Source organism: Hypanus sabinus, chromosome 6 (genome assembly GCF_030144855.1).
Source record: "Hypanus sabinus isolate sHypSab1 chromosome 6, sHypSab1.hap1, whole genome shotgun sequence".
NCBI classification, from domain to species: Eukaryota; Metazoa; Chordata; class Chondrichthyes; order Myliobatiformes; family Dasyatidae; genus Hypanus; species Hypanus sabinus.
The window spans coordinates 159619504-159645636 of record NC_082711.1 but is presented as its reverse complement, the minus strand read 5'-3'; the positions used below and the strand labels follow the sequence as shown (position 1 = coordinate 159645636).

The 26133-nt window shown below is 43.0% G+C and overlaps 1 protein-coding gene across 1 annotated transcript in view; it reads left to right on the top strand.

The window, feature by feature from the left end:
- Positions 1-6887: 6887 nt before the first annotated feature.
- The window catches only part of acaca (acetyl-CoA carboxylase alpha), a 286714-nt gene continuing 267468 nt past the window's right edge, over positions 6888-26133 (top strand). Inside the window, exons 1-2 of the mRNA XM_059973293.1 lie at positions 6888-7158; positions 14071-14345. Of these exons, the coding sequence (XP_059829276.1) occupies positions 14113-14345 (233 nt within the window). The 5' untranslated portion in view covers positions 6888-7158; positions 14071-14112. The remainder of the gene's footprint in view (positions 7159-14070; positions 14346-26133) is intronic.

Sequence of the window (26133 nt, the reverse complement as noted above, 5' to 3'; positions counted from 1 at the left end):
TATAGAGAAGCCTGTTACGCTGCTGGCATTTAGGGCAGCAACTAAGGTCCTCCATCTCTGTCTGTGTAGGATTCTTCATTGATGTTTCTATAACAATTGGTTTTGGACCAGTCAAGGTTGTCAGCTCTGAGCTGAAGGTCCAAAACCTGAAGGACCAGTGAGCCACTCTTAGACTGGCCTCTACCCTTTGACCTGTTTGGCATGGGTGACCCTACCAAGAGCCGAAGCACAATACTCCAGCCAGCAGTGCTCTCCGGGTCATTGAGGCACGCAAGCCTCCAAGCCCTACGGCAAGGTTGTGGTCCTCTTGGAGGCCTATAAAGAAAAGATTTGCTGTATTTGTCCCATTGAAATGTGTTGTTTGTGTCAAATCAAATCAGACAGGGGCAGTCTGCAAGTGTCACCAAGGCTTCCACCACACAGCCCCTTAAACCTAATCCATATGTCTTTGGATCGTGGGAGGAAACCAGAGCATTGGGAGAAAACCTGCAAGTCACAGGGAGAATGTACAAAAACCTTACAGAGAGCGGCAGGAGTTGAAACCCAATCTTACAGCTGGTGCTCGAAAGCATTATGCTACCCACTACACCAGTGCCTCTTCATGACTTGTAGTCATGCTATGTTGGCACCAGAAGTGCAGTGGCACTTGGGGGCTGCCCCAAGCACATTGAAAATGATGATACAAATGATGCATTTCACTATATTTTTTGCTGTACATGTGACAAATAAAGCTGATCTTTAAGATATTTAAATCCTTAAAGATGGAGATTTGCTGGTCAGCATGGAGATGATGCATCTGTTTCTGTGCTGTAGAAAGAAAGAACAATTAGCTTTATTTGTCACATGTACATCAAAGTATATGGTGAAATGCATTATTTGCATCAAATAAAATCAGTGAGAATTGTGCTTGTGTTATGCCACCACACTTCCAGTGCCAACATAGCATGCGTACAACTCAACCTGAACCATATGACTGGAATGTGGGAGGGACCGGTCACGGGGAGAATGTAGAAACTCTTTCCAGACAATGATTGGAACTGAACCCTGTCTGAGGATTGCTGTTGCTGTAAAGTAATTGACCTAACTGTTACACTACCATGCTGCACCAATATATTGATAAATTATCCAAGATAGTGTGGCTAAAGAGCAACTAATATGTAGGGCTGCTGCACTGTGTCTGATGGTTCAACTGTGAGCTGACTGGGCATTTCATAAACCGAGACAAAAATAGTAAAATATTCCAAAACAATCGTGAAAGCAGAAATGGGAAAAGAAGCAATGGTGAATATTAATTATTTGATTACTGTTCTTTCTTCATTTACAATCTGTTAATTTTATACCTTAAAGGAAAACACAAAGGGGAAGCTCAGCTTTACATACTATCTGTACATGGTCATTAATCCTGGATACCCATAGTGCAGACAACACAGTTAATTCCAAGGCTCTGCTGTTCCACTATCTATTCTCCCCTGTCATTTCTCCATTCACTCCTTCCCTTCTTTTCTCCTCACCACTTGTTCTCCCCTTTTCTATTCTCGTCTACCTTCTCTCCTTCCCTTTTTATTTTGCCTCTATCCCATCCATATTCCTGTCCCCTTCCCATTCAGACTTTCAGCTCTTATGCATCACTTATTCCTCCCTGCTGTTCTCCATTCATTTTTTACCCCGTCCCATTCCTTTTTAGGTCTACCTCCCTATTTGCTATGTCCATTGGCCCCCATCTCATTCATCCTTCCCCCGCTCTCTTCCCATTCTTCACCCTCCTCTATTTCCCTTTGCATTTACTCCATTCTCCTCCCATTAAACTTCCCTCTCATTCACTTTGTCTTCTCTCTCCATTCATTTCTCCATATCCATTTCATTTCCTCTACATTCCTCCTTTTCTTTCCTTCCAGATTTATTCATTCCCATGCATCCCTCTTACCTCCATTCCTCCCACTCTCGATGCTTGTTCTCCATCCCTCATAGCCCTTCCCCAATCTTCTTTTTTAATTCCCTCCAACATTCTCCATCTTTTCCACCTGATTCCTTAACCTTGCTCATTATCCCATTCCCCTTTTCTGATTACCCACCACCCCTCTGCCCTTCACCTCGTAGACCTTTCTCTCTTACTCTCCCCTCATTGCACTCTCCATTTCCCTCCACTCTTATTCACCCTCCCCTCAGTATTATCCCTCATTCCCAATTCCCTTATACTTCACTCTGCTCCAAAATTCTCCTTCTCTATAAATTAATTCCCCACACTTCCCTCCTGTCCCCTTACTTTTAGCCTATCCCCTTCACTCCCTTGACCCCTTTCCCCTACTTCAACTCCTACCCTACCACTTTCTCATAAAACTATAGAACATTACAGCACAGAAACAGGCCTTTTGGCCCTTCTTGGCCGTGCCGAACCATTTTTCCGTCTAGTCCCACTGACCTGCACCTGGGCATATTCCTCCAAACCCCTCTCATCCATATACCTGTCCAAGTTTTTCTTAAATGTCAAAAGTGAGCCCGCATTCACCACTTCATTTGGCAGCTCATTCCACTCCCACCACTCTCTGCATGAAGAAGCCCCCTCCCCAATGTTCCCTTTAAACTTTTCCCCCTTCACCCTTAACCCATGACCTCTGGTTTTTTTTTCTCCTCTAGCCTCAGTGGAAAAAGCCTGCTTGCATTCACTCTATCTATACCCATCATAATTTTATACACCTTTATCAAATCATCCCTCATTCTCCTACGCTCTAGGGAATAAAGTCCTAACCTATTCAACCTTTCTCTGTAACTCAGTTTCTTAAGTCCTGGCAACATCCTTGTAAACCTTCTCTGTACTCTTTCAACCTTATTAATATTCTTCCTGTAATTAGGTGACCAAAACTGCACACAATACTCCAAATTCAGTCTCACCAATGTCTTATACAACCTCACCATTACATTCCAACTCTGAAACTCAATACTTTGATTTATAAAGGCCAATGTACCAAAAGCTCCCTTTACGACCCTGTCTACTTGTGATGTCACTTTTAGGGAATTATGTATCTGTACTCCCAGATCCCCCTGTTCTACTGTACTCCTCAGTGTCCTACCATTTGCTTTGTATGTTCTACCTTGGTTTGACCTTCCGAAGTGCAATACCTCACACTAGTCCGCATTAAATTCCATCTGCCATTTTTCAACCCATTCCTCCAACTGGTCCAAATCCCCCTGCAAACTTTCAAAACCTTTCTCACTGTCCACTACACCTCCAATCTTTGTATCATCAGCAAATTTGCTGATCCAACACTCCCATTTCACTCTCCACTACCCTCCCTTAATCCACTCTCTTTCCTCTCCATTTCCCCAGCCTGTTCTCCTTAACTCATGCTCCATCCTTCTCTGCAATACCCCTCCCTTTGGCTGCTTTTTCCTCTACCGCCTTCTCGGTTCTCACTCTCTTCATTCCCATTTCTACTCACCTGCTTTCTCTGCCATATCCTTGCAATGAAGGGAATGCAAACCAGATTTAAAACAAAGACACAGGTGCTGGAAATCTAAAATAAGAACAGAAGATTTTGGTAATACTCATCTGGTCAGACCACATCCGATAAGTTTATATTTCAGGTTAAAGAACTCGAAGAAGACCAAAGAAGCTTGCTCTTTCTGCATTAGTTTCAGGGGACCTGGCAGAGATATTTTAAATGTTCTTAGCAACAGGTGAGGTTGCAGAGGACTGGAAGATAACGAAGTGCTCCCCAACACATACGTCCATCACCTGACCTATCTCATTCTCTAACAGGAGAGCCTCCACTGCCCCTTCTCTAGTTGGTACCTCTATGTATTGCTGCAAAAATCCTGCACACATTTTACAAACTCCAAACTATCCAGCCCTTTTACAGAATGGGCTTCCCAGTCTATGTGTGGAAAATCAAAATTTCCCCCAATCACAACCTGGTGCTTACTACAAATATCTGCTATCTCCTTACAAATTTGCTCCTCCAATTCTCACTCCCCATTAGGTGGTCTATAATACACCCCTATAAGTGTTACTACACCTTTCCCTTTCCTCAATTCCACCCAAATAGCCTCCCTAGATGAGCCCTTAATCTATCCTGCCAGAGCACCGCTGTAATACTTTCTTGGACAAGCAATGCAACACCTCCTCCTCTTGCCCCTCTGATTCTATCACATCTGAAGCAATGAAATCCAGGAATATTTAGTTGCCAATCACACCCCTCCTACAACCATGTTTCACTAATAGGTACATCATCATATTTCCAGGTATCAATCCACACTGTAGGCTCGTCCACCTTTCTTGCAGTGCTCCTGGCATTGGAATGGATGCATTTGGGAGACTCTCCACCTCTTCCTCTCTGTTTGTCCCTGGCGATGTGATCAACTTTGTTGTCTTTTTCTTCCTTCTCCCGTACATCTTCGGTCTGAGCGCTCCCTTTCTCTGTCACCTGCCTGTCCTCCCTCACACACTGTCTACTAGCTTTCTCTATTTGTGAGCTAACCTCCTCTCCCCTAGTCTCTTCAAATTGATTCTGACCCCCCCCAACCATACTAGTTTAAAGTCTCTCCAATAGCCTTAGCAAATCTCCCCGCCAGGATATTTGTCCCCCTAGGATTCAAGTGTAACCTGTCCTTTTTGTACAGGTCACATCTGCCCCAAAAGAGGTCCCAATGATCCAGAAACTTGAATCCCTGCCCCTGCTCGAATCCCTCAGCCATGCATTTATTCTCCACCTCATTCCATTCCTATTGTCACTGTCACGTGACACAGGCAGAAATCCCGAGATTACTATCTTTGTGGTCCTTCTTCTCAACTGCGTTCCTAACTCCCTATATTGTCCTTTCAGGACCTCTTCCCTTTTCCTACCTATCTCATTGGTACCTATATGTACCACGACCTCTGGCTCCTCACCCTCCCACTTCAGGATATCTTGGACGCAATCAGAAACATCCCGAACCCTGGCACCAGGGAGGCAAATTACCATCCAGCTCTCCTGATCGCGTCCACAGAATCACCTATCTGACCCCCTATTACTACTGCCTTCCTTTTCCTTTCCCTACCCTTCTGAGCTACAGGGCCTGACTCTGTGCCAGAGGCACAGCCACTGTTGCTTCCCCAAGGTAGGCTGTCCCCTCCAACAGTACTCAAACAGGAGTTCTTATTGTCAAGGGGTACAGCCACTGGGGTACTCTCTAGTACCTGACCCTTCCCCTTCTGCCTCCTAAATGTGACCCACCTGTCTGCCTCCTGTGGTCCCGGTGTGACCATCTGCCTGTAACTCCTCTCTATCAAGAACGAGGGGTCACAGTTTAAGGATAAAGGGGAAGCCTTTTAGGACCAAGATGAGGAAAAACTTCTTCACACAGAGAGTGGTGAATCTGTGGAATTCTCTGCCACAGGAAACAGTTGAGGCCGGTTTATTGACTATATTTAAGAGGAAGTTAGATATGACCCTTGTGGCTAAAGGGATCAGGGGATATGGAGAGAAAGCAGGTACAGGGTTCTGAGTTGGATGATCAGCCATGATCATACTGAATGGCGGTGTGGGCTCGAAGGGCCAAATGGCCTACTCCTGCACCTATTTTCTGTTTTTCTATGTTGTTCAAGAAAAGTTCTAAGAGTAATCTGAGAAATTATAGGGTCTATGGTAAAGCTGCATGTCAATGGGACTAGGCAGCATAACTGCTCAGCCTGAACCAGATGGAGTGCGAATGTGTGCTGACACTGGCGGGCTGCCCCCAGCACATTCTTGGGTGTGTTGGTTGTTAACACAAGCAACGCATTTCACTGTAGGTTTTGATGTACATGTGATAAATCAATCTGACTTTGATGGGCCTGTTTCTGTGCTGTAGTGATCTATGACTGTGGTGGCTGGCAAGGGAGGGGACAGGGGATAAAGCCAGGACAACTATGGGGTTAAACTATGTACAATAAGTAAATGGCAATTGTTGGAAGCTGAGAACGTAGACTATAGAATGTGAGCAACACACACAAAAGGCTGAAGGAACTCAGCAGGCCAGGCAGCATTCATGGAAAAAGAGTACAGTTGATGTTTCTGGCCGAGACCCAAAACATTGACTGCACTCTTTTCCATTAATGCAGCCTGGCCCTCTGAGTTCCTCCAGAATTTTGTGTGTGCTGCTTGGATTTCCAGCATCTGCAGATTTTCTCTTGTTTGTTTAAAGAGGGCGAGAGACGCTGAATGCAGAACTGTTAGACATACAGTACAGTTCAGGTCTAACTGAAGATTTCCTCCAAATCCAGGAGAGAGAAAATTAAAAAAAAAATACAAGATGTAGCCAGTATTACAGATGAACTTAAACACAATTCAAGCTACAATTTCAAACTAGGCAGTTGTCTATTCAGAACAGAGTAGTCATTTCTTCTGCAAACGATGGTGATCCAAAAAGGAAACCAAACTGCTGGAAACACTCAGCATAAGAAATAGTTAACTTTGATCAGAAATAGGATAGGTCCTCTTCCACAGTGAATATCGGGGAAGATCACTTTGGGGGCTCACCAAGTCTGCATTCAGGAAAAAGATGATCAGTAACGTTGCAGGAAAGCGGCGCTGACGGGTCTCGGCTCGCTTTCCATTGATGCTGCCAAGTCTGCTGAGTTCCTCCAGCATTTTGTGCGCGTTGCCTGAAGTTTCAGCAACGACCTTCCCGAGCGAGGCAGTGCGGACCTCACCCTCCTCCACTCCGATTCCTCCCTCCGCCTCCTCATTCATTCTGCCCTCTCCCGGCGGCCGGTGGTTCGATGGTGACGCGCCGGTCACTCAGTCCCCAGCTGGCTCCCCATTGGGCACGCCCCTCCACGCGGTTCCCAGGCGGAGCCAATGGGCTGCGAGGAGGGCGGGAGGGGTGGGGCGACGGGCGGAGCGCGGCCCGGGCGAGGAGGTCAGAGGTGAGTGAACGGAAGTAACCCTCCTGAATCACGCCACCGGCTGATGCTGCTCCGGGGGGAGTCGGTGATAAAGCGGGAGCGGCCCTAACGCAACACCCCCCCCCTCCGCTCTCCTTTGCAGCCCCGCATCAGCATCAACATCCGCCGACGGTCCCGGCGCCTGCAGCCGGTAACTTGGTGAGTGCCGGAACGACGACGGACGTTCGGGGGAGGCTTCTGTCTGCCGGCGACGGGCCTGTGTCCCTTCCCTGATCGGCTGCCGGCAGTTAATCCAGGCAAGTTAAAGGGACTCGGGGTGGGTTGTCTGGGATTGAACGACCGCCCTTGCTTGAACCACAGGGGTATGTATGCAGCCTGGGCTGCATTCAGGAGATGGAGATGAGTGCAATGCTGTCTGTTCCCCTCTCTGGATCACTTTGCTGGCTCGATCCAGCTTTGCAAGCGGACGAGTGATTGTAGGGCCTTCAAAGCAAGTGCTCGCACACGGAGGATAGTCAGCTTCCTGGTTCTGCATTAGTTTATTTTTCTTTGCTCTCTGTTCCTCAGCTGCGATCTCGTCCCACGCGGACTTTAAGTGGAGGTGCCGGCTAGTCTGCTGAATTGAGAGACGGGGATGGCCATTGAGGGAAGCTTGTTGTGGGGAGACGGATTCTGGTATACTGACACGTGTTGCCCAGTTTAACCGTCTTGAAGGATTACTAACGCCTTACCTGTTTGTGGCCCAGACGCAGCACGTGGATTAATGGCTACAGCTCACTCCTTTTGTATGTGTGCGTGTGTACACCGAACAGAGTGTTTTTCAGAAAATGAATTATTGACTGCCCTGCCTAATGGTTGTATCCCGTCGAGGAGTCAGCAATGTAGAATGGAAAATCAATATTGTGGGGTTTTATTTCTTAGGCAGTCTGTTGCTTCTATGATTTCTGATGTGAGGCAGGAGACAATTTTGATAGGGGGCAGTTTGTTTTGAAAGGCGGAGGATTCCTAAATTTATTCCGTGTTTCTGTGAGCTTTCAGTGATTCGATTAGAAGTTCTAAAAGCCGGCTTCTGCATATTGCGCAACGGAGTGCCACTGATTTCCGCAGGTTGGTAGAATGTTCCAGTTTTTCCCCCAAGGAGGCTTTGAGAACAGCCTTGGATTTTTAGTTCTGCCATGGTGATGAGTTCAATTCTGTCATCAGCTGTGAGGAGTCCACCCTGTGGAATGCAGGGGGTTTTCCCCAGCTGCTTCCATTTCCTCGTACAGTGCAAAGACCTATCTATTGGTCTTTGTAAATTGTTCAGTGATTAGATTAGGGTTAATCAGGGTTGTCAGGGGTTGCTGGGCAATGTGGCTCGAAGGACCGGAAGGGCCTGCTGTATTTCTAAGTAAATAAATATGTCTACTCAGGGGACCCCCTGCTTATTGGTATTGGCATAAAAAAGGTTGGGAACCCCTGCTCCACATAGTAATCCCTTGCCTTGATGGAGCACAGTGCCTGTGTTGGGAACATGAACAACATTGCCTCTCAGCAATGTAGAGTTTATACCTGAAGCATCGCCTACTGTTTTTCTTTCCTTATTCCAATAAAGTGCATTCCTGCCATTGAAGAAGTGGAGTGCAGATTCTTCAGACTGTCTTCAGATTGGAGGACAGGACAACTTTAAACTCCCCTGTGCCATCAGGAAGGCAAATAATCAGTACGTACAGAAAATCCACAGACACCTTTGTGACACCAGGAATATGCAGTACTTGTGGCAATGTATACAAGCCATAACCCACGATAAGTCCACCCTGCATGTCAATGACAGCAATGCCTCCCTTCCCGATAGGCTGAATGCTGACATCCACCTTCATTGAGATGTGGGTCTGGAGTGTGGAGCTTGTCCTCTGACCAAATGTGTGTCCAAACGTCATCTGTGTGATCAGCTTTGTAGCTGAAGCTGGGCTGGCCTTGGTTCCAGATAGTGGTGTTTGTAACTCCTCTGTCACTGGGAAGATTGTTGGATGTGAGATGCTACATTGTGGGGCAAATGATGGGGAAAGTGGTAGGATGATGATGCAGCCTTGCTTGCCACCTAAAAGTGTTGAGATTGAGTCCGTTGTGAATCTCTGGTGTTAACAGTATACTGATCTTCATGTCAGGAGACTGGTGCAAGTTGGAGGCATATTTCTGCCGGCTTCCAAGTTGAGAAGGATGCTCCGCAATCGCTCTCAGTTGATGGATTCGATGGCTTTTGTGAGGTCAAAAATTAGTGAGTGCGATGGTTGATTCTACTCCCTGCTTTTCTCTTAAAATTGATGTGTAGGTGAAGATCACGTCAATTGTGCCTCTAGGTGGAAGGAACACACCCTTCAATTTGAGGAGTAGTTCTTTGGCCATGAAGGGAGGTACTGAGGATGATCCTGGAGTGTCTCCCTGTTCAAGACTTCCCTGAATTTATGGCAATTGGATGAGTCTCCTTTTTCAAAGCTGATCACAGTGTATCTCTGAGATCATTGGAACATCTTCCTTTTCTGTGAATTAGTGACTGAAGTTTCAGAATTTTGACGGAGGTACAGCCTATGTCTGTGGCCTCATTGCTTTTCAGTTGGCATGTGACTTTTATAATAAAAAAAACACCTTATTTTGCCAGTGGGCTGGATTGTTCATTGCAGAGTGGCGTCAAGGACATTCAAGTCAAATAGTCATAATAGAGGAATTTTTCCCAAAGTAATTCCTTCCAGCAAGAGCTGACTGGCTATTTGTCCTTGATAAGCTTGCTTCCAATGTTGGCTGGTTGCAGAGATAGCTTTTGGGTGTTTGCACTGAAGATTTTTCAATTCAAGGTTTGCTCGCACTGCCATTTGCTGCTGGATCTCATCAAAAGTGTCCAACTGTTGTTTCATTGGACCATTGGGTTGCTTGGAGGGTGCTATCTAAGAGTAATCTTCGATTTTCTTGACAGTGGTTTTGTTAAAGTTGGGCTTGTGGAGATGAGTGTGGGTTAGCTGCTGATTAATCCATGCGATGCCAGGTATCCATCGTGATGCAGATAATGTGGTCTCCCGCTCAGATGATGCAAGAGTCGGTGCCTAAATCCAGTTTAGTCACAATGACTTGTGCTTGTCTGTCTGGAAAAATAGGTTGGTTAAATCAGGATTGAGGCCCAACCATTTTTCAAGTGGAGACTCCCTGGAACAATAAAAGCAGAAAACATTGAAACACATAACAGCACCTGTGAAAGAGAAACATAGTTAACGTTTCAGTTTGAAGATCCTCTATCAGAACTGGGATAGAGGGGACAAAGAATGCCAGAGAAGATGTATTGAACTACAGGATAGGGTGAGGTCAGGTTTGCCATGGGAGTTTATGTGGTTGAGGTTTAATGAGGGAGGGGGAGGAGGGGGTGTGGAGCGGGAGAGACGGGAAAGGGGGTGGAGATGGGAAAGGGGGTGGAGAGAGGTGTATAATATGTGCAGTGAAGTGAGACACGCAACTAATCTCATAGGTGGATGACTTGCAGCAAAATGGCCACTTTTGCTACCTATGGGGAAAGCAAGTTAGCTGAAACTATGGTATTCAGTATTTAGCCGAAAGGGTTGCAGAGTGCTTAGACAGAAGATGAGGTGTTGTATGTCAAGCTTTTCTTGTGCTTTATTATTACAGAGTCGGAGGCCACCGGCAAGTTGGGCAAGGTAGCTGTGGAATTAAGAATTAAATATGGCAGTAGCAGGAGGCCTGCCTTCAGCTTCCTATTGCTCCCACTTTACTTCTCCACCCCATGGGATGAACACATGAAAACAATCACTCCTATCTGGGTTTGGTTTCTTGCTCCAATATGGTGGACACCACGCTGTAAACAACATGCATTATACTAGTCTGAAGACCTGCAGGTGAATTGCTGCTTCATTTGTTATGACTGCAGGTGGATAAGAAGCAAAGAGAAGTGGGCAAAGATATTGTGGAGCATTCCTGAGCAGCAGGAAGTTTCCCAGAAGTGAGGCTAGCTAGATAGTGTGCATAAAGTGAGAAGTCATAGAATGAGTTGGGATTAAGGTAGTTATGGTTAATTTGTTATCAGCTGATGAAAAAATAAAGTAACCCTGTCGGAATTTTTCTGCTGCCTTGGCAATTATACTGAACTTTCAACATTGCTGTTATCTAGGTATATTATTTTCCCCACTGGCAGCAAGAACTAAAGCAGGTTGTATAACTTATCTCATCTCCTTTCACTTTTAACCTTCCAATCTGTTTCTGAACATACTCATTTCCTTATTTCCTTGTCCACTGTTCCATCTACCAGTAATTCTACATCCCATAAGAGAATTCTTCCTGGTCAATAGTACAGAGTAATTTTTGGATTGATTTGGAATCTACATTGATTTGTTTTGCACTCAGTCATTTCAATCTGCGGCAACTGATACTATTTGGTTCTTGGATCTTGAAATATCTTCAAATGTTTGTTTGAAAGATATTCTATAATGTTGTGGATAACTTTGCTGATCAAGGGTCCCCACCATCTGGGGCAATCAGTAAAGAGATACAGGACATTTATGTCCCACACCACCAGGTTCAGAAAAAGATATTACTCGTCAACCATTAGGCTCCTGAACCAGTGCGAATAACTGAATAACTTCATTCACCTCAACACTGAACTGATTCCACAACCTTTGAACGCAACTTCAAGGACTACAACTTATGTTTTCAGTGTTATTTATTTATTTGCTATTTTATATTACTATTATTTGCTTTTAGATTCGTATTTGCACAGTTTGTGCCTTATTTTGCACATTCGTTATTTGTCAGTTTTTGTACTCTTTCTTTGATTCTACTGTACATCTGTGAATGCCGGCAAGAAAATGTATTTCAGGGTCGTATGTCAAGATTCAAAATTGTTTAAAGTCATTTCAAGACTTGTGAAGTCACAAGTGTGAAGGAGAACTAAATAATTGTTACTCCGGATCCAATCCAGCACACAAAAGAAACACAATAAGATAAAGAACACAATAACAAAAATATACTGTAAACTTGTAAGATACAGTAGTTTATATAGATAGGTTGTATGTCCATATAGTGACACTAGGCACAGGAGTGTCTGTACAGAAGGTGACTGACAGGAAATGATGAAGTAGTCGTGGCTGGGCTAGTGGCTGGAGATGTTGATCATCCTTCCTCCTTGGGGATAGCAACTGTTTTTGAGTGTGGTGGTCCTGGTGTGGATGCTCTATAGCTTCCTTCCTGATGAAAGCGGGACAAACAGTCCATGAGCAGGGTGGGTGAGATGCTTCATGGTATTCCTGGCCCTTTCCAGCACCTTTCTCTATATATATGTCCTCGATAGGTTGGTGCCAGTGATGTGTTGGTGTTGTGATGGAAATAACTGGTTCTTTGAGTCTCAACAGTAGAGGCCTGGACACACACAGTTTTAATAATAAGGAATTTATTATTAAAGGGGAAGTCAGGTCAACACAAGCAACTACAATACACAGGAAGCAGTGTGGGGACAGGGTACGGTTACACATACAAAGAACAAGGGAAAAGCACCACAACAGCTATCCCCCTTGACCTTGGATAGCCACGGCTCCCTTACCAGGGCAAACGATAGACCCCAAACAATGCACTTACCTCCAATGTGATGGTCTGTAAGAGAGACCGAGCCAGGGACAAGTCTCACCTTTTATAGCATGGGGCTGGGCGAGATAATCCAATTAAGGTGACCAATAATTTAGGTGTGCATTGATTAGTTGGGAGGGACCAAATGTTGATTGGCATGTGGTGTGTCCTCTGACCAGCCAGGTGGCAGTGCATCTGTCACGTGGCCGGTATCTCTGAATACACTTGGACAGTTTTGACCAGCCCATCATAGAGTGTTCCTGTCTGCTGCAGGGCAGGCTCCATTCCATGCAGTAATGCTGCTTGCTAGGGTGCTCTGTACTGTGCATCTGTAGAAGGACATAATCATAGATGTGCATAGTCCACCTCTCATCAGTCTGCATGGAAAGAAGAGGCTTTGGTGAGCTTTCCCAGTTATGTGGAATGTATGCTGGGACCATGAGAGGTTGTGTGGGATGTGCACTCTCAGGAGTTTGAAGCTGCTTGCAATTTCCACTGCCGTGCTGTCGATTTAGAGGGGAATGTGAGTGGTGCGAGTTCTCCTGATGTCGGTAGCCATCTCCTTTGTCTTGTTGACATTGAAGAAGAGGTTATTTGCCTGGCACCAGGCCTCGAGCTCTTTCCCTCCTCTCTGTAGGCCTTCTCGTTGCTGGTTTTGAGCCCCACAACTGTCATGTCATTGGCGTACTTGATCACGTGGTTACTCAGGCTCTTGTCTGTACAGTCACTTGTGAGCAGGATGTATTGGGATTGCAAGCTCCTGATGGACATTGGTAATGCGGTTTACTGCAAGTCTAGTTCACTAATTGGAAAGACCGATGGTGGGGGAGCTGCGTTGCCTTGGTTGAGGCTGTGGGCTCACCTGTTGCAGCCACCAGGGAGAGGAGATGCCATGGTGGTGTGGGAGAGCCTCTGTGGTGCATGCCCGAATCCATATTGGGTTGGGGGCTGCTCTCCAGTGCTCAGCTAGCGGAAGAACAAGCTGGAGCAGGACTACAGTCGTGCCATTCAGGGATTTGGGCTATATTTTTTTCCTTTGTGACTGTATGCTTTTCTGAAGCTGTAACCATTTGTGCTACGTGCTGTGAGTATTGTGTGTTGCGCCTTGGGCCTGGAGGAACGCTGTTTTATTTGGCTACATTCAGTGCTGCATGAATGATAATTGAACTTGAACTACTGTAAATTAACCTGAGTGTGAATGGTTATGCTAGAGTCAGTTTTCACGGAGCGCTGTGCCAAAGGGAGGGTCGGTGAGGAGGGAGTGATGATGCAGTTGTCAAGATACTGCATTTCAACTAAAATTGGAGGGAGAAGGTGGCTGGTATAAAGAACATAGGGGAGTGAGTGCAACAGCGACCAGTCGGTGGCCGGTGCCCTTTGTTCCTCATTTCATCTATTATCTTCTGGCCCCTGTCTTGCCCCTCCCTTTGTTCTCTTTACATTAACTACCTGTCCTCTTCACTCTATCCTGATGCAGTTTTCTGACTGGAAATGTTGACCATCTCTCTCTCTACAGATGCTGCTCAACCTGCTGTGTTCTTCCAGCAGTTTGTATTTTTATTTCCCATTGCTGACTTGTAGCCCTTCTGTCCTCTTTTCTGTTCCCCCAGATCTGATTACTCTCACTGGAATGTTAATCGACACAAGGCAGAATGTCAGATCAAGATCCAACAAACAAGCTTCCTCAGCTCCAGCTGAAATGCCAGCAGTCCAAGTTCATTATCGGCTCCGTATCCGAGGACAACTCGGAGGATGAAATCGGAATGAACAGCAGCAAATCCGATATTATGGAGGATAAGGACCGATCGCTATCACCTTCCTCTGTAAACTCCGACAGTCTGTCTGATCTGTGCCTGGCTAATGACGGGTTTCCTGTACAAATGAGGTAATGACTTGCAGTAAACCGCATTACCAATGTCCATGGAGTGTCCCTGTAGCTGTCTATGTAAAATGTCTTGTCCTATTTTGCTTCAGTGGTGTGGCCTCCTGGTATTGGTGTGCATTTATGATGTGATAATCATGCTTTTGGAGCTAGGGATAAGGACCTGCATCGAGAAAAGGAAGCAACACTATTGCTACTTGTCTTGAAAACAAAATGCTGGAAACCTTTGGGCCTAGCAGCCCATGTGGAAAGTGACCTGAAATGTTAACTGTTAAAGTGAGAAGCCAAAATATCTTGGAATTAGAAACACAGGAGATTCTGCAGATGCTGAAAATGCAGAGTAACACACATACAAAATGTTGGAAGAACCCAGCAAGTCAGGCAGCACCTATGGATAAAGAGCCCTTCATCAGGACTGGAAAGGAAGGGGGAAGAAAGCAGATTAAGAATGTGTGGGAAGGGGAAGGAGTACACATTGGAAGGTGATGGGTGGAATCAGGTGAGGGGGAAGGTACTGTAGATGGGTGGGCTTGGAACCAGATTTTTTTGTCACTGACACATGACATGAAATTTGTTGTCTTGTGGCAGCAGTACAGTGCAAAGGCATAAAAATCTGTAAGTTACAAAAATAATCAAATTGCAAAGCAAAAGGAACAACAGTAAACACCAGAAAGTCTGCTGATGCTGGAAATCCAAAGCAACACACATAAAATCCTGGAGAAACTTGGCAGGTCTGGCAGCATCTGTGGAAGTGAATAAACAGTTGATGTTTTGGACCAAGACCCTTCTTCAGGACTGGCAAGGAAGGTGGGAGATGCCAGAATGAAAAAGGTGGGGGAAGGGGAAGGAGGCTCATGGTTTGGTGATGGGTGAAGCCAGGTGGATGGGGAAGGTCAAGGGCTGGAGAAGAAGGAATCTAGTAGGAGAGGTCGTGATGTAGTGTTTGTGGGCTGTTCAGAAATTTGATGGCTGAAAAGGCAGAAGCTCTTTCTGAAACATTAAGTGTGTGTCTTCAAGTTCCTGAACCTCCTTCCTGACGACACAGAAAGAGGAAGAGGACATGTACTGGACTGTGATATACTTAGTGATGGATGCTGCCTTCCTGAAGCATCACATCTAATAGGTGAACTGGAATAATTAGAGAGGAAGTGTGAGCCCGGGAATGGGAGTGGGGGGGGGGGGAGGAGAGGGAAAGACTGCAGTCATAAGATACTGGATACTGCAGTTGCTGGAAATCTGGAACAAAAGAGAATCAGAAGATCAGGTGGTATCTGAGGACAGAGAATTTGTTATAGATGGCTGATCTTGCACCAGAAATGGTAAACTGTGACAGAAGCAGGTAAGTTTTGATGTGTGTTTGTCCCATGTAATTATCTCCAGAAAGTTTTCTCTGCTGCCAACTTAGGCTGACCAATGTGTAGTTTCTGTTTTCGTCTGCTCTCTTTTTTTTAAAGGTACGGTATACTCTAACATTGCTCCCATATGCTAAGAGATGAAAGTTAATGCTTAAAGCTACTTCTATGTTTATCTTTACTCTTTTAGCTTTGTCTCTTCTGAAGCTGATGATTTGTTTTTCCTGGAACAGTGCATTTTTTGTTTCCATCCAATTCAGTACTGCTACCAACTTTCTTACGCTGGTTTGCAGAGCCATTTCTACTTGTGAAGACGTATGAAGTACTCGTTTAATAGCTCATCTTTGTCCTTAGACAAAATGACTTGTTTGGCTCTTATTTGACCTCCGCTTTCTTTCTATCAATTGCACTTGTTTATGTGCTTTTAAATGGTTTTCGGGTTTACTGTTACGTTAATCTCCAATTTAACCCTTTTAAACTACATGCAATCTTTTGAATCTTCTTCTGTAGTTTCATCTTCTAGGTTTTCTAATGTTATAAGAACGTCATTATTTTAAAAAGAAGTAATTTCCATACCTTTAGTAATCTAGATGTGTGTTCTTTTTTACTCATGGTGAGTGCTGATGGGATTTATTGTCTATCCCAAGTTGCTGTTATTCTGAGTGGCTTCCCAGAAGCAAATCCAGAGGACACGTCGCTGCAAGTCAGATCTAGGAAGGATGGTAGATTCTTTCCCTTATGACGCAAGAGCTTATAAATTGTCATTACTGGCACAACTTTTTATTACACTTTAATTGATTTAAGTGAAACATCTATGATGGGATTTGAACAGATTTTAATCTAGGCCTCATTATTTATCTAGAAATTTATCCACTTACCCAGTAATCTGACTACTTTGCTTTGATACCCCCCCCCCCCCCCCCACATAGGAATGTACTCGGTACCTAAGTTATTTCCTTGTTTAAAGCAGGAGTCTGCTCCCTAGCAGTTAATCTGCCCAGTTTTTAATATGATCATGGCTTTCTGCTCCGGCCTCTTGTTCATCCACTGTGCCACTTCCTATAGCTCTCGATTCCCAAATCTTGCAAGTAAGTTACCTACCTCCACCTTAAATAACTTGAATAGTCAATTTAAAGGCATCCCATTATTCAGTTGGACGAGAGGCTATGACTTTTGCTTCAACCTTGTTTGTCTTCTTCCACTTAAATATTTTGATGTTTCATTTTACTGTGTCTTTAACTATTCTAAACCTGATATTTTAATCACAGTTGATCAAGATTTGTATATTGAAATCTGCTTCATTTGTTTCACTTCAGTCCATACAACAAAAAAAAACTTATTTTCTCATTGTGTTAGTTGTGAACTGACAAAGAATCATATTTTGGGAATTATTTTCCTTTTTAACATGTGTCTCAGTGTAGTGAGGATATTGGAATCCTCGATACATTGTATAATTTGCCTTGTTTCTGCAGCTCAGTAGTTCGCTTGCAAATCTGTGTCCTTCCAGACAGTAAGCATGAAAGCAACAGCTAAAGCTTTCTCAATCGATAAGCAAGCCAGATATGCTTTATCAAGAGAAATATCGTGTAATTGCATCAAGAGTGCAAAGTGCAACTTTGTTTCTGACATGAGTTTGCTTTTTACAGTGATGAACGGAGGTGACCATTCATTTAAACTCTTTTGAAATCATGGTGCGAGGTCTGGTCGTCTCATTTACCTTCAAAAATTGTTCTGGATGTTTGCTGACCTTGTTGATGTCATTTGCTGTAATGCCTGTACTGACTTATTAGGATTTGGCTGGATTTAGTTTGAAGTTAAATCTTGTTTCATTGCTAATTATTTTTCCCAACAACTTTGTGTTAAACTGTTGTGGAGGCACCTTTGGCCGTTGGGGAGGTTTTCTTGCCAGCATCAAATTTTCTTCTCACATGATGAAGTTGTGACGTTTGGCTATTGGAAATTACCTTACTCTTGGATAATCAGAGTAAGTTGATTGGCATGTGCGGGAGAAGTGAATGGATTGCTTTCAGAGTGCAGTGGATGGAACGGATCCTTCCTGTGTCATAAGAAAATAAAAACATGGCAAACCTAATTGCTAATATCAAAAAAAATCTAAATTGCAAAAACTGCAATGCTGCTTAAAAAGCTGGCCTGCTTGAGCAGGAACAGTTGGTGTTTGGGGATGAAATCTCTCATGTTAGAGGCTCATTTCTAACAGCTACAGAAGTAGCATTTGAAGGGTTGTGTCATTGGAGAATGATATATAATGTCACCATATATAACCCTGGGATTCATTTATGTGAATTTCATTCTGAAATTTTTCAGGGGTTGCAGATATGTGAACTCCCTTGATAATGGTAGTTCCATATGGTTGTTGCTATTGCCAGAAGTGGTGATAAGCTTATTTTACTGTCACATTGAATAGAGGAGGTTTCGATGGTACCACTTGTCTGTTTCTTTTTAAAACTTATTTCTCATCAATGTACTTAATGTTGTTAAAAGCTGTCACCAGAGGGAACAATACAAGTTATTAAGATCAACGTGGTACAGCTTTTGCAAGAGACAACTTTTAGGTATTACACTACCCTTGATACCATTGGGTAAGTTATCCCCAGAAGCATAGGATGGGTTGTACAAAACCCATTCTAGCCCTAGCTAGAATGAGCAAAATTGGTTAATATCACACTAATGCCATTAATGTCCATACAAGCTGTTTTGTCTAGCTTTATGAAGATGAATGTCATGATGCATCTAGATGTTGTGAAATAGGCCTTTAAACCTGTGTTATTGAACCAGGGATGATATTTACTCATGTTGTTAATGGGATATTTTGAAGTGCTGATCTGTGCCATTTAAATGAGCAATTGGAAGAGATAACTAGTTGGTAGATATACACAGGTTGTGTGCTAACTGAACGTTGAACCTGAATGTTGCCATTGGCACTGGACAGTGTCTGCTCTGGTGAAATTATATTGCAGACGTCAGGAGAACTATTGCCTTCTCTTACTCGAATGGGTTATCACCTTCCTGTCTGCTGTCTGATCATTACCGGGTGTAAGCTTATAGCTAAACTTGATAATATGGCAGCCAAATTAAAGATTTATCACTCAGATGGGAAGAACAGGTGTAACATAACACTTGAATGCTATTTGAAAGTGAATATGATAATTCTAGTAAGTAGCTTGCATGATTCCGAGACTTCTGCCATCTTTTTGATTTCCCATCCTTTATCCAAATTCCTTAATGTCCTTTCTTTTAACTAATTCTTCACTTCCTTTAAATATATTAATTAATGTTTGTTTATAATTCCAGAGTATGTGTGTATATCTAAAACTTGTGGTTATTTGAGTTACAGTTGCCTTCCTGTCAGCTTGAACCAGTCTGGCCATTTTCCTCTGATCCCTCCCATTAATAAGGTTTTATCACTCTCAGAACTACTGCTCACTGGATTTTTTTTTTGTTTCTCACACCATTCTCTGGAAACTCTATGAATTGTTATGTGTGAAAATCCCAGGATATCAACAGTTTCTGAGATGCTCAAATGACCTGGTCTAGCAACAGCAACAATTCCACAGTCAAAGTCAGTTAGGTCACAGTTCCTCCTTGTTTTTGGTCTGAACAACAACTGAATCTCTTGACTAGGTCTGCATGCTTTTATGCATTGACTCTCTCCCAAATGATTGGCTAATTGCCTATCTGCATTCATGAGCAGGTGTAACTAGTAAAGTGGTCACTGAATGCAGGACCATAAGACATAGGAGCAGAATTAGTCCATTCAGCCCATGGAATCTGCTCTGCTATTCCAGCATGGCTGATCCCAGATCCCATTCAACCCTATATACCTGATTTCTCGCTATATCCTTTGATGCCCTGACTGATCAGTAAAGTATCAACTTCCACCTTAAATATATCCACGGACTGTACTGTATATACAGTGGATTCTGGTTAATTGGGACACATCAGCACCAGTTCAATTTGGCCCAATTAGGCTGCTGTCCCAATTATCTACAAGTTTCATGAAAGAGTTTAAACTATATTGAATTAATCTAAAAACATTGTGTATCATGTCAAATCAAAAGAAAAATTGCAAAGCCTGTCAACAATTTTAAAAATTAAAAACCAAAATTGTGATGCTGAAAAAGGTATTCACCCCCTTTGTCTAACCTAAACAACTCATCCAATTTGTTGAGGTAGAAAATTGGAGAAACACTTCTTTTCAATGAATTCATAAATCCTCTGTAAGGTCCAACAGTATTGTAGATTTTCAACAGACCAAACCAAAATGAAGACAAAAGAGCATTCAAGACAAGCCAGGGGAATGATAATAAAGAAGCACAGATCTGGAGAAGGGTACAAGACCATCTCAGAGGTACCGAGCATACCTCAGTTCAGTGCAGTCTATTGTGGGGAAAAAAATGAAATCACGGTCACACAGCCTTGGTCAGACCAGCCCTCTAAAGTTGGCCGCTGGAGAAGAATGGCATTTATAAGAGAGGTTACTGTGACGCCAGCAGTCACTCTGAGCTGCAGAAGTCAGTGGCTACAACTGGGAGATGAAGTTTATGACTCCACAATCTCTAATACTTTGCACAAAAAGGTTATTAATGGGAGAGTGGCAAGGAAGAAGCCCTAGCTTAAAAAAAAATCATATCCTTGCCCGTAAAGACTTCGCAAAGTGTCACTTAGAAGATACTGTAAAGATGTGGAAGAAGTTCTTGTGGTGGGATGAGACTAAAATGGAACTTTTTGGCCTCAACGCTAAATAGCACATGTGGCATTAATCTAATACTGTGCACCAGTCAGGTACAGTTGGCCCTCCTTATCCATGGATTCCGCATGTGCGCATTCAACCAACCGCGAATCGTGAAAACCCGGAAGTGCTCTTCCAGCTCTTGTTGTTCGAGCACGTACAAACTTTTTTTTTCTTGTCATTATTCCCTAAACAATGCAGTATAGCAACCATTTTACATAGCATTTACATTGTATTAGATATTATAAGTAATCTAGAGATGATTTAAAGTATATGGGAGGATGTGCCTGGGTTACCATGCATCGGGATCGAAAAAATCTGAAATTCTCTTACTAAGTAAGTCGGAACAGATACATCCGGTATTATTTAGCATCAGTTAGTCAAACGTTTGTCTTAGTATATAGTATATATTTTACCTTTCTATGCATATAAAACACTGAAGAACGTATTTTTCAGCAACGGGCTCGGGAACGGAATTTTCCGAGTTCGATCCAGTGACAGACCGCTTCTGAGTGCGCTCTCCACCGTGCCGATGTGGAGGATTCAAAACCCAATAATTAAACCACTGTGTTGCTTAGTAATAGTTGTAGCTTTCATCGGGGCAGAGCCTTTCTCAATTATCCTTTTAAATTGTTCCAATCATTGACTGACTGTAGCCTAACGCTTTTCCAATGACAGATGGCATTCCATCTCTTTCCGATCGCTTTATAATTTCCACTTTATTTTCAATCATGATTGTGATTATTTTCATGAACAGAAACACTGCACATTCAGAGCTCTGGCGCCGGGTCCTAATGTCCACCGTACTAAGACAGGTTAAATAAGGTCTGGGGTTCCGCTGAGTCCTAAGGTCCAGTGCATTGAGACAGGTTGAATAAGGGACTTGAGCATCCACGAATTTTGGTATCCGTGAGGGATCCTGGAACCGATCCCCCGCGGATAAGGAGGGCCAACTGTAATTCCATCCCTCCATAAAGTATGGTGGAGGTAGCGTCGTGCTATGGGATGCTTTTCAGAACAGGGGCTGGAAATCTGTTCAGGATTGATGAGAAAGTAATTGCTAAATACAGAGAGATCCTGGATAAAAACTTACTAGCCTCTGCCAGGAAGCTTAAACTAGGGAGGAAGTTTGTCTTTCAGCAGGACAATGACCCGAAGCACACTGTCAGAGCAACTGTGGAGTGGCTTCAAATGAAGCAAACTGATGTCCTTGAGCAGTCCAGTCTTGCTCTATCATGTTGTGCAAAGCTAATAGAGACTGATGCAAGAAGGATATTGGCTGCAATGTCTGTGAGAGGTGGTTCAACTAAGTACTGTGCAAAGGGGGATGAATACTTTTGAATTGCTGACATTTTGGTTTTTGAAGTTTTAGTTTTTATGCTTTACATTTTTCCCTGTATTTGGTCTCTGTACTGTGAAAAAAGGAGCACGTGATTCATGAATAAAAATTCAGTTACTTTGACCAAAACTATATCTATTAATAATTACAGTTTCTATTGCAAGTTAGAAAATGTTTGGCAACATTCTGCTGTCCCAAATAAGCGGCTACCTCAATTAATTGATTGGCCAGTTGACCAGAATCCAATGCATGTATGTATATAAAAGCCAAATATGGCATGGTCTGTACATGATATTGTTCAATCCATACTGTGAAAATTATCAGATAATTGTCAGATTGAAGGTCGTTTGCTTTTGTTGCTTGCTACGCTCTGCTTTGTGTAATCTGTGTTGTTCTGCCATGTTGGTGCCGAAATGAACGATGATCCCAGCACCCGTCCCTGTGTGTGTTGGTGGTTAATGTAGATGACACATTTCACTGTATGTTTTGATGTACACGTGAGAAACCTGAATCTGATGTCTCTGCATTTGTAGTGTTTATGTTGCTACATGTTATATGGAAGGCATCATTGTCATTGATGTGGCTTCTTTGGGCAATATCCTTCAAGTATTTGAGAGAGTTTTCCACAGGGCCTAGTCCCATAGATTGCAGTGTTTCCCCCCACAAAGTCTTTGTTTTGGTTCCATTGAGATTCAATGCATCTCTTCACATGTGCTCCAGCAGCCAGCATTTCCTATACTTTATGATCTCATGTTATTTATTGCAATATATTTATATTTATATTTGCATTTGCACAGTTTGTTGTCATCTGCACTCTGGTCAGTCTTTCATTGATCCTGTTACAGTTACTATTCTATATATTTGCTGAGCATCCCCACAGGAAATTGTGTATGTGCTGACATATATTTACTTTGAATTTTAGCAGTCTGCTCGGAAAATTTTCCAACATGATCCATTGTGTTTTTTTTTCCCAGAAGACCTGTGCTGACCACTGCCTGATGGATGTGTGCTTAGTGGTGCTTAAAAACCACCTTGTTCCTTTCATTTTTGAGGGTTTTAATATAATTGAGACAATCAAATTGCCCAAGGCTCATCTATCTTGGAGAAAATTTGTAAATTCATATTCTCCTTTCTCAGCATCCTCAGCCTTTATCTTGATAAAACTTTGCTTATTTTGTTGTAATACTTGATACAAATCACAAATTCATTTGCTTTTTGAAGGGGCAAGTGCATTTTTTATTGTTAGTGGATTTGTTTGTGTTTAGCAGTCATACAGGGCATTTAAGTTGTGTCAGGCACAACATGTTTTGTTGCCAGCATGTTTCCATGTTTTTCTGGACCAGTGCAGCTACTGGAAGGCTTCAGATTGTTAATAGCACTTTAATTTTATATGTATAGTTACAGTGCCATTCGTAGGTTAGTGAATTAGAATAGCTATCAGCCTGTTTTATTTCCTTTGAAATCCACAGGGTTTTTGTTTCTCTCTTCAAAGGTAGGGTCTGAGGATGTTGATTGCAATGATATCATTATAGGAGCACAGGAAAATAGCAGCAGGGGTAGATTGGGCCGCCTCAGATCTTGATGACTCTTCTGTATCAGTTCCATAGCCCAAGACTATAGTTCGGGGAAAGAAGGCAGCTGGCGACGATGTTATTACTTGTCTGGAGGAAGATGTTTGAATTACAAATAACTAGTTATTTTATTACTAATTTGTAGTTAGTTTGTTGAAATTGTATTTGAGACAACAAAGAGACTCATTCTTTTATATGACACAGTTGAAAATTATTCTAATATTATTTCAATATACCAGAAGTTCAAAAGCTCATTGTCATGAGTAACAAGTTAAATGAGTTCCAGTACCATCTACTGAAAGAGCACAAGTGGCCGTTAGTAAACTGGACTATGGCACCTCTGCCGTATAATGGAGGAAGGACAATGACATTAATATTCAATTCAAGAGTCATGATTAAATGTTAATAAATGACTCATTAGCATTTCAACATTTGGGATTTCATATTGATTTCATGTTAATAATGTTGCACAAGTTTAAACAAAATACTTCTTTAGAACGTTGAATTCTCCTTGTTTTTTTTAATATCATTTTGAGTAGATACAACTATTGTTTCACATGTGTAACTTGTGTCTGACTCTTTCAGTAAATGTTAGTTTGTCTGTCTCCTTTCTGTTCTCTTGTGTAACTATGTGTCACAATCTTTTGCTCTTTGGCTCTTCATTCACTGTATGCTCTGAATTTATTGAGCTTTTGTGTTTACCTTTCTGAATGTTACAGCAGTCCTCTCTCTCTTCCCCCCCCACCCCCCGTACCTCTGTCTTTCTCTTTTTGTATAACTCAGTATTTGTCTCTGTCCTCTTTTCCTTTCTGATTTATGCTGCTTACCCATTTCTTTCAAAGCAGAGGCAGGTCTTTCTGATTGCACTGCAGAGAACAGGAACTCCGCTGGATTGGGGGTTGGGGTGGGTGGAGTGGGGCTGAGCTAGGAAATGGCAAGTATTTTGGTTCTTTGGTTGAATTGATTAGTTGTTGAGAGGTGAGATTACAATTTAACTATCCAGTATCACACTACAAAAGTGACCGGACAGTAAAGCAACATTACTGTTTTGATTTTACATAAGACATTTTCAGTAGAAGTCACTGAAGAGTGATAGAAACAAGGAACTGTATACAATATGTAAGTAATTTCTTGGAAATGTTGAGCCGCTGTGCTACTGCAGCCTGATGTAAGATTAGATAATGGTGCCCTTTCTGGTCTGTATGTTTCAGCTGTGCTTTGGGGTGGGGGGGGGGGGGGAATAAAGATGAAGAATGCTGTAGCCTGGACTGCTTTTAGTCTGGAAATAATTACTTTCTCATTAAGTCAGGGATCTGGATGAAGGGGTATTCTTTTGCGGGTTGCTACAAATGGTATAGGACAGGGGTCAGCAACCTTTACCACTGAAAGAGCCACTTGGACCTGTTTCCCACAGAAAATAAAACACTGGGAGCCGCAAAACCCGTTTGACATTTAAAATGAAATAACACTGCATACAACGTTTTTTTTGCCTTTATGCTATGTATAAACAAACTATAATGTGTTGCATTTATGAAATTGATGAACTGCAGAGAAAACGAAATTACATTTCTGCATGCAACAGAAACATTTTGAACTCCGAAAAAAAGACGTTGGGTTGAAGGTTACTTTTAAGTAAAATACTCAATGTCTATTTGAGTCCTCCTTGTATTTATGAAAAATGCCGAACTTAAATTTTCCGCCAGCAGCAAACCAAAAATAACGTCAGCCAGCTGTCAACCTGAAAAATAAAAGGACTATTTCAATGAACAATGAAAAAATATGAATATACGTAAAACAATAGGCAATTAAAATATTTATCATACTTGGTTAATTGGATTTCTGCTCCTGGACCTCAGCGCACAGCATCTGCACATCAGGGCTGTATGACGTCACCTTCATCTTTACATAGGATCGCAAGCTGTCATCTGTGAGGCGTGCGCGATGTTTGTTTTTAATAAAGTTCATGTTGGAGAACACCTGCTCACATACATATGTGGATCCAAAGATCGACAGGACTCCAAGCGCATACTTTTTAATGTTTACATAAATGTCGGGGATAGCATTCTATGTTTCGAACACAAGTTTGTCCAGTTTGAGGAGGTTTTCAATATCACTCCATTTGTGATTCTGAGCAAGAACGGCCTTCTGACGGGCAACATCTTCAAGGTCTGCTGTCAAGCGTCTAAACTTGGACACCCATATGTCTTTGTCGGCTATGTCGGCCAGTTCCATCTCAAGATCAGGTTTACTCACACCTGCCAATGCAGTCGTATTCAGTAGAGATGAATCGATGCTTAGGGGAGTGACCGGGAAGGATAATGTGTTTTTTTTTCCCCTCTGAACTCACAGAAGCGTTTCCCAAACGATGTTTGCATTGCGATAACTGCAGAATGTAAATACTCCGAATTTATCATGTCGTGACCTTGTTTGAACTCTCTCAAATTGGGGAAGTGAGACAAAGTGCCTTTCTGTCAATCTCTGGAAAGCACTGTCAACTTACGCTCGAATGCCAAAACATCCTCCATCATGTGCAGGGCTGTGCGTCCTTTCCCCTGAAGAGCTGTGTTCAGCGTGTTCAGGTGCGCTGCCATGTCTACCATGAAGTGTAGCTTTTCCAGCCACTCTGGCTGTTCCAGCTCAGGAAAGGTGAGCCCTTTGCTGCCCAGGAAAGTTTTCACTTCTTCCAGACACGCGACAAAGCGTTTCAGCACCTCCCCTTTGGACAGCCACCGGACTTTGTTGTGCAGCAGGAGATCAGAATATGCACTTTCCAGCTCGT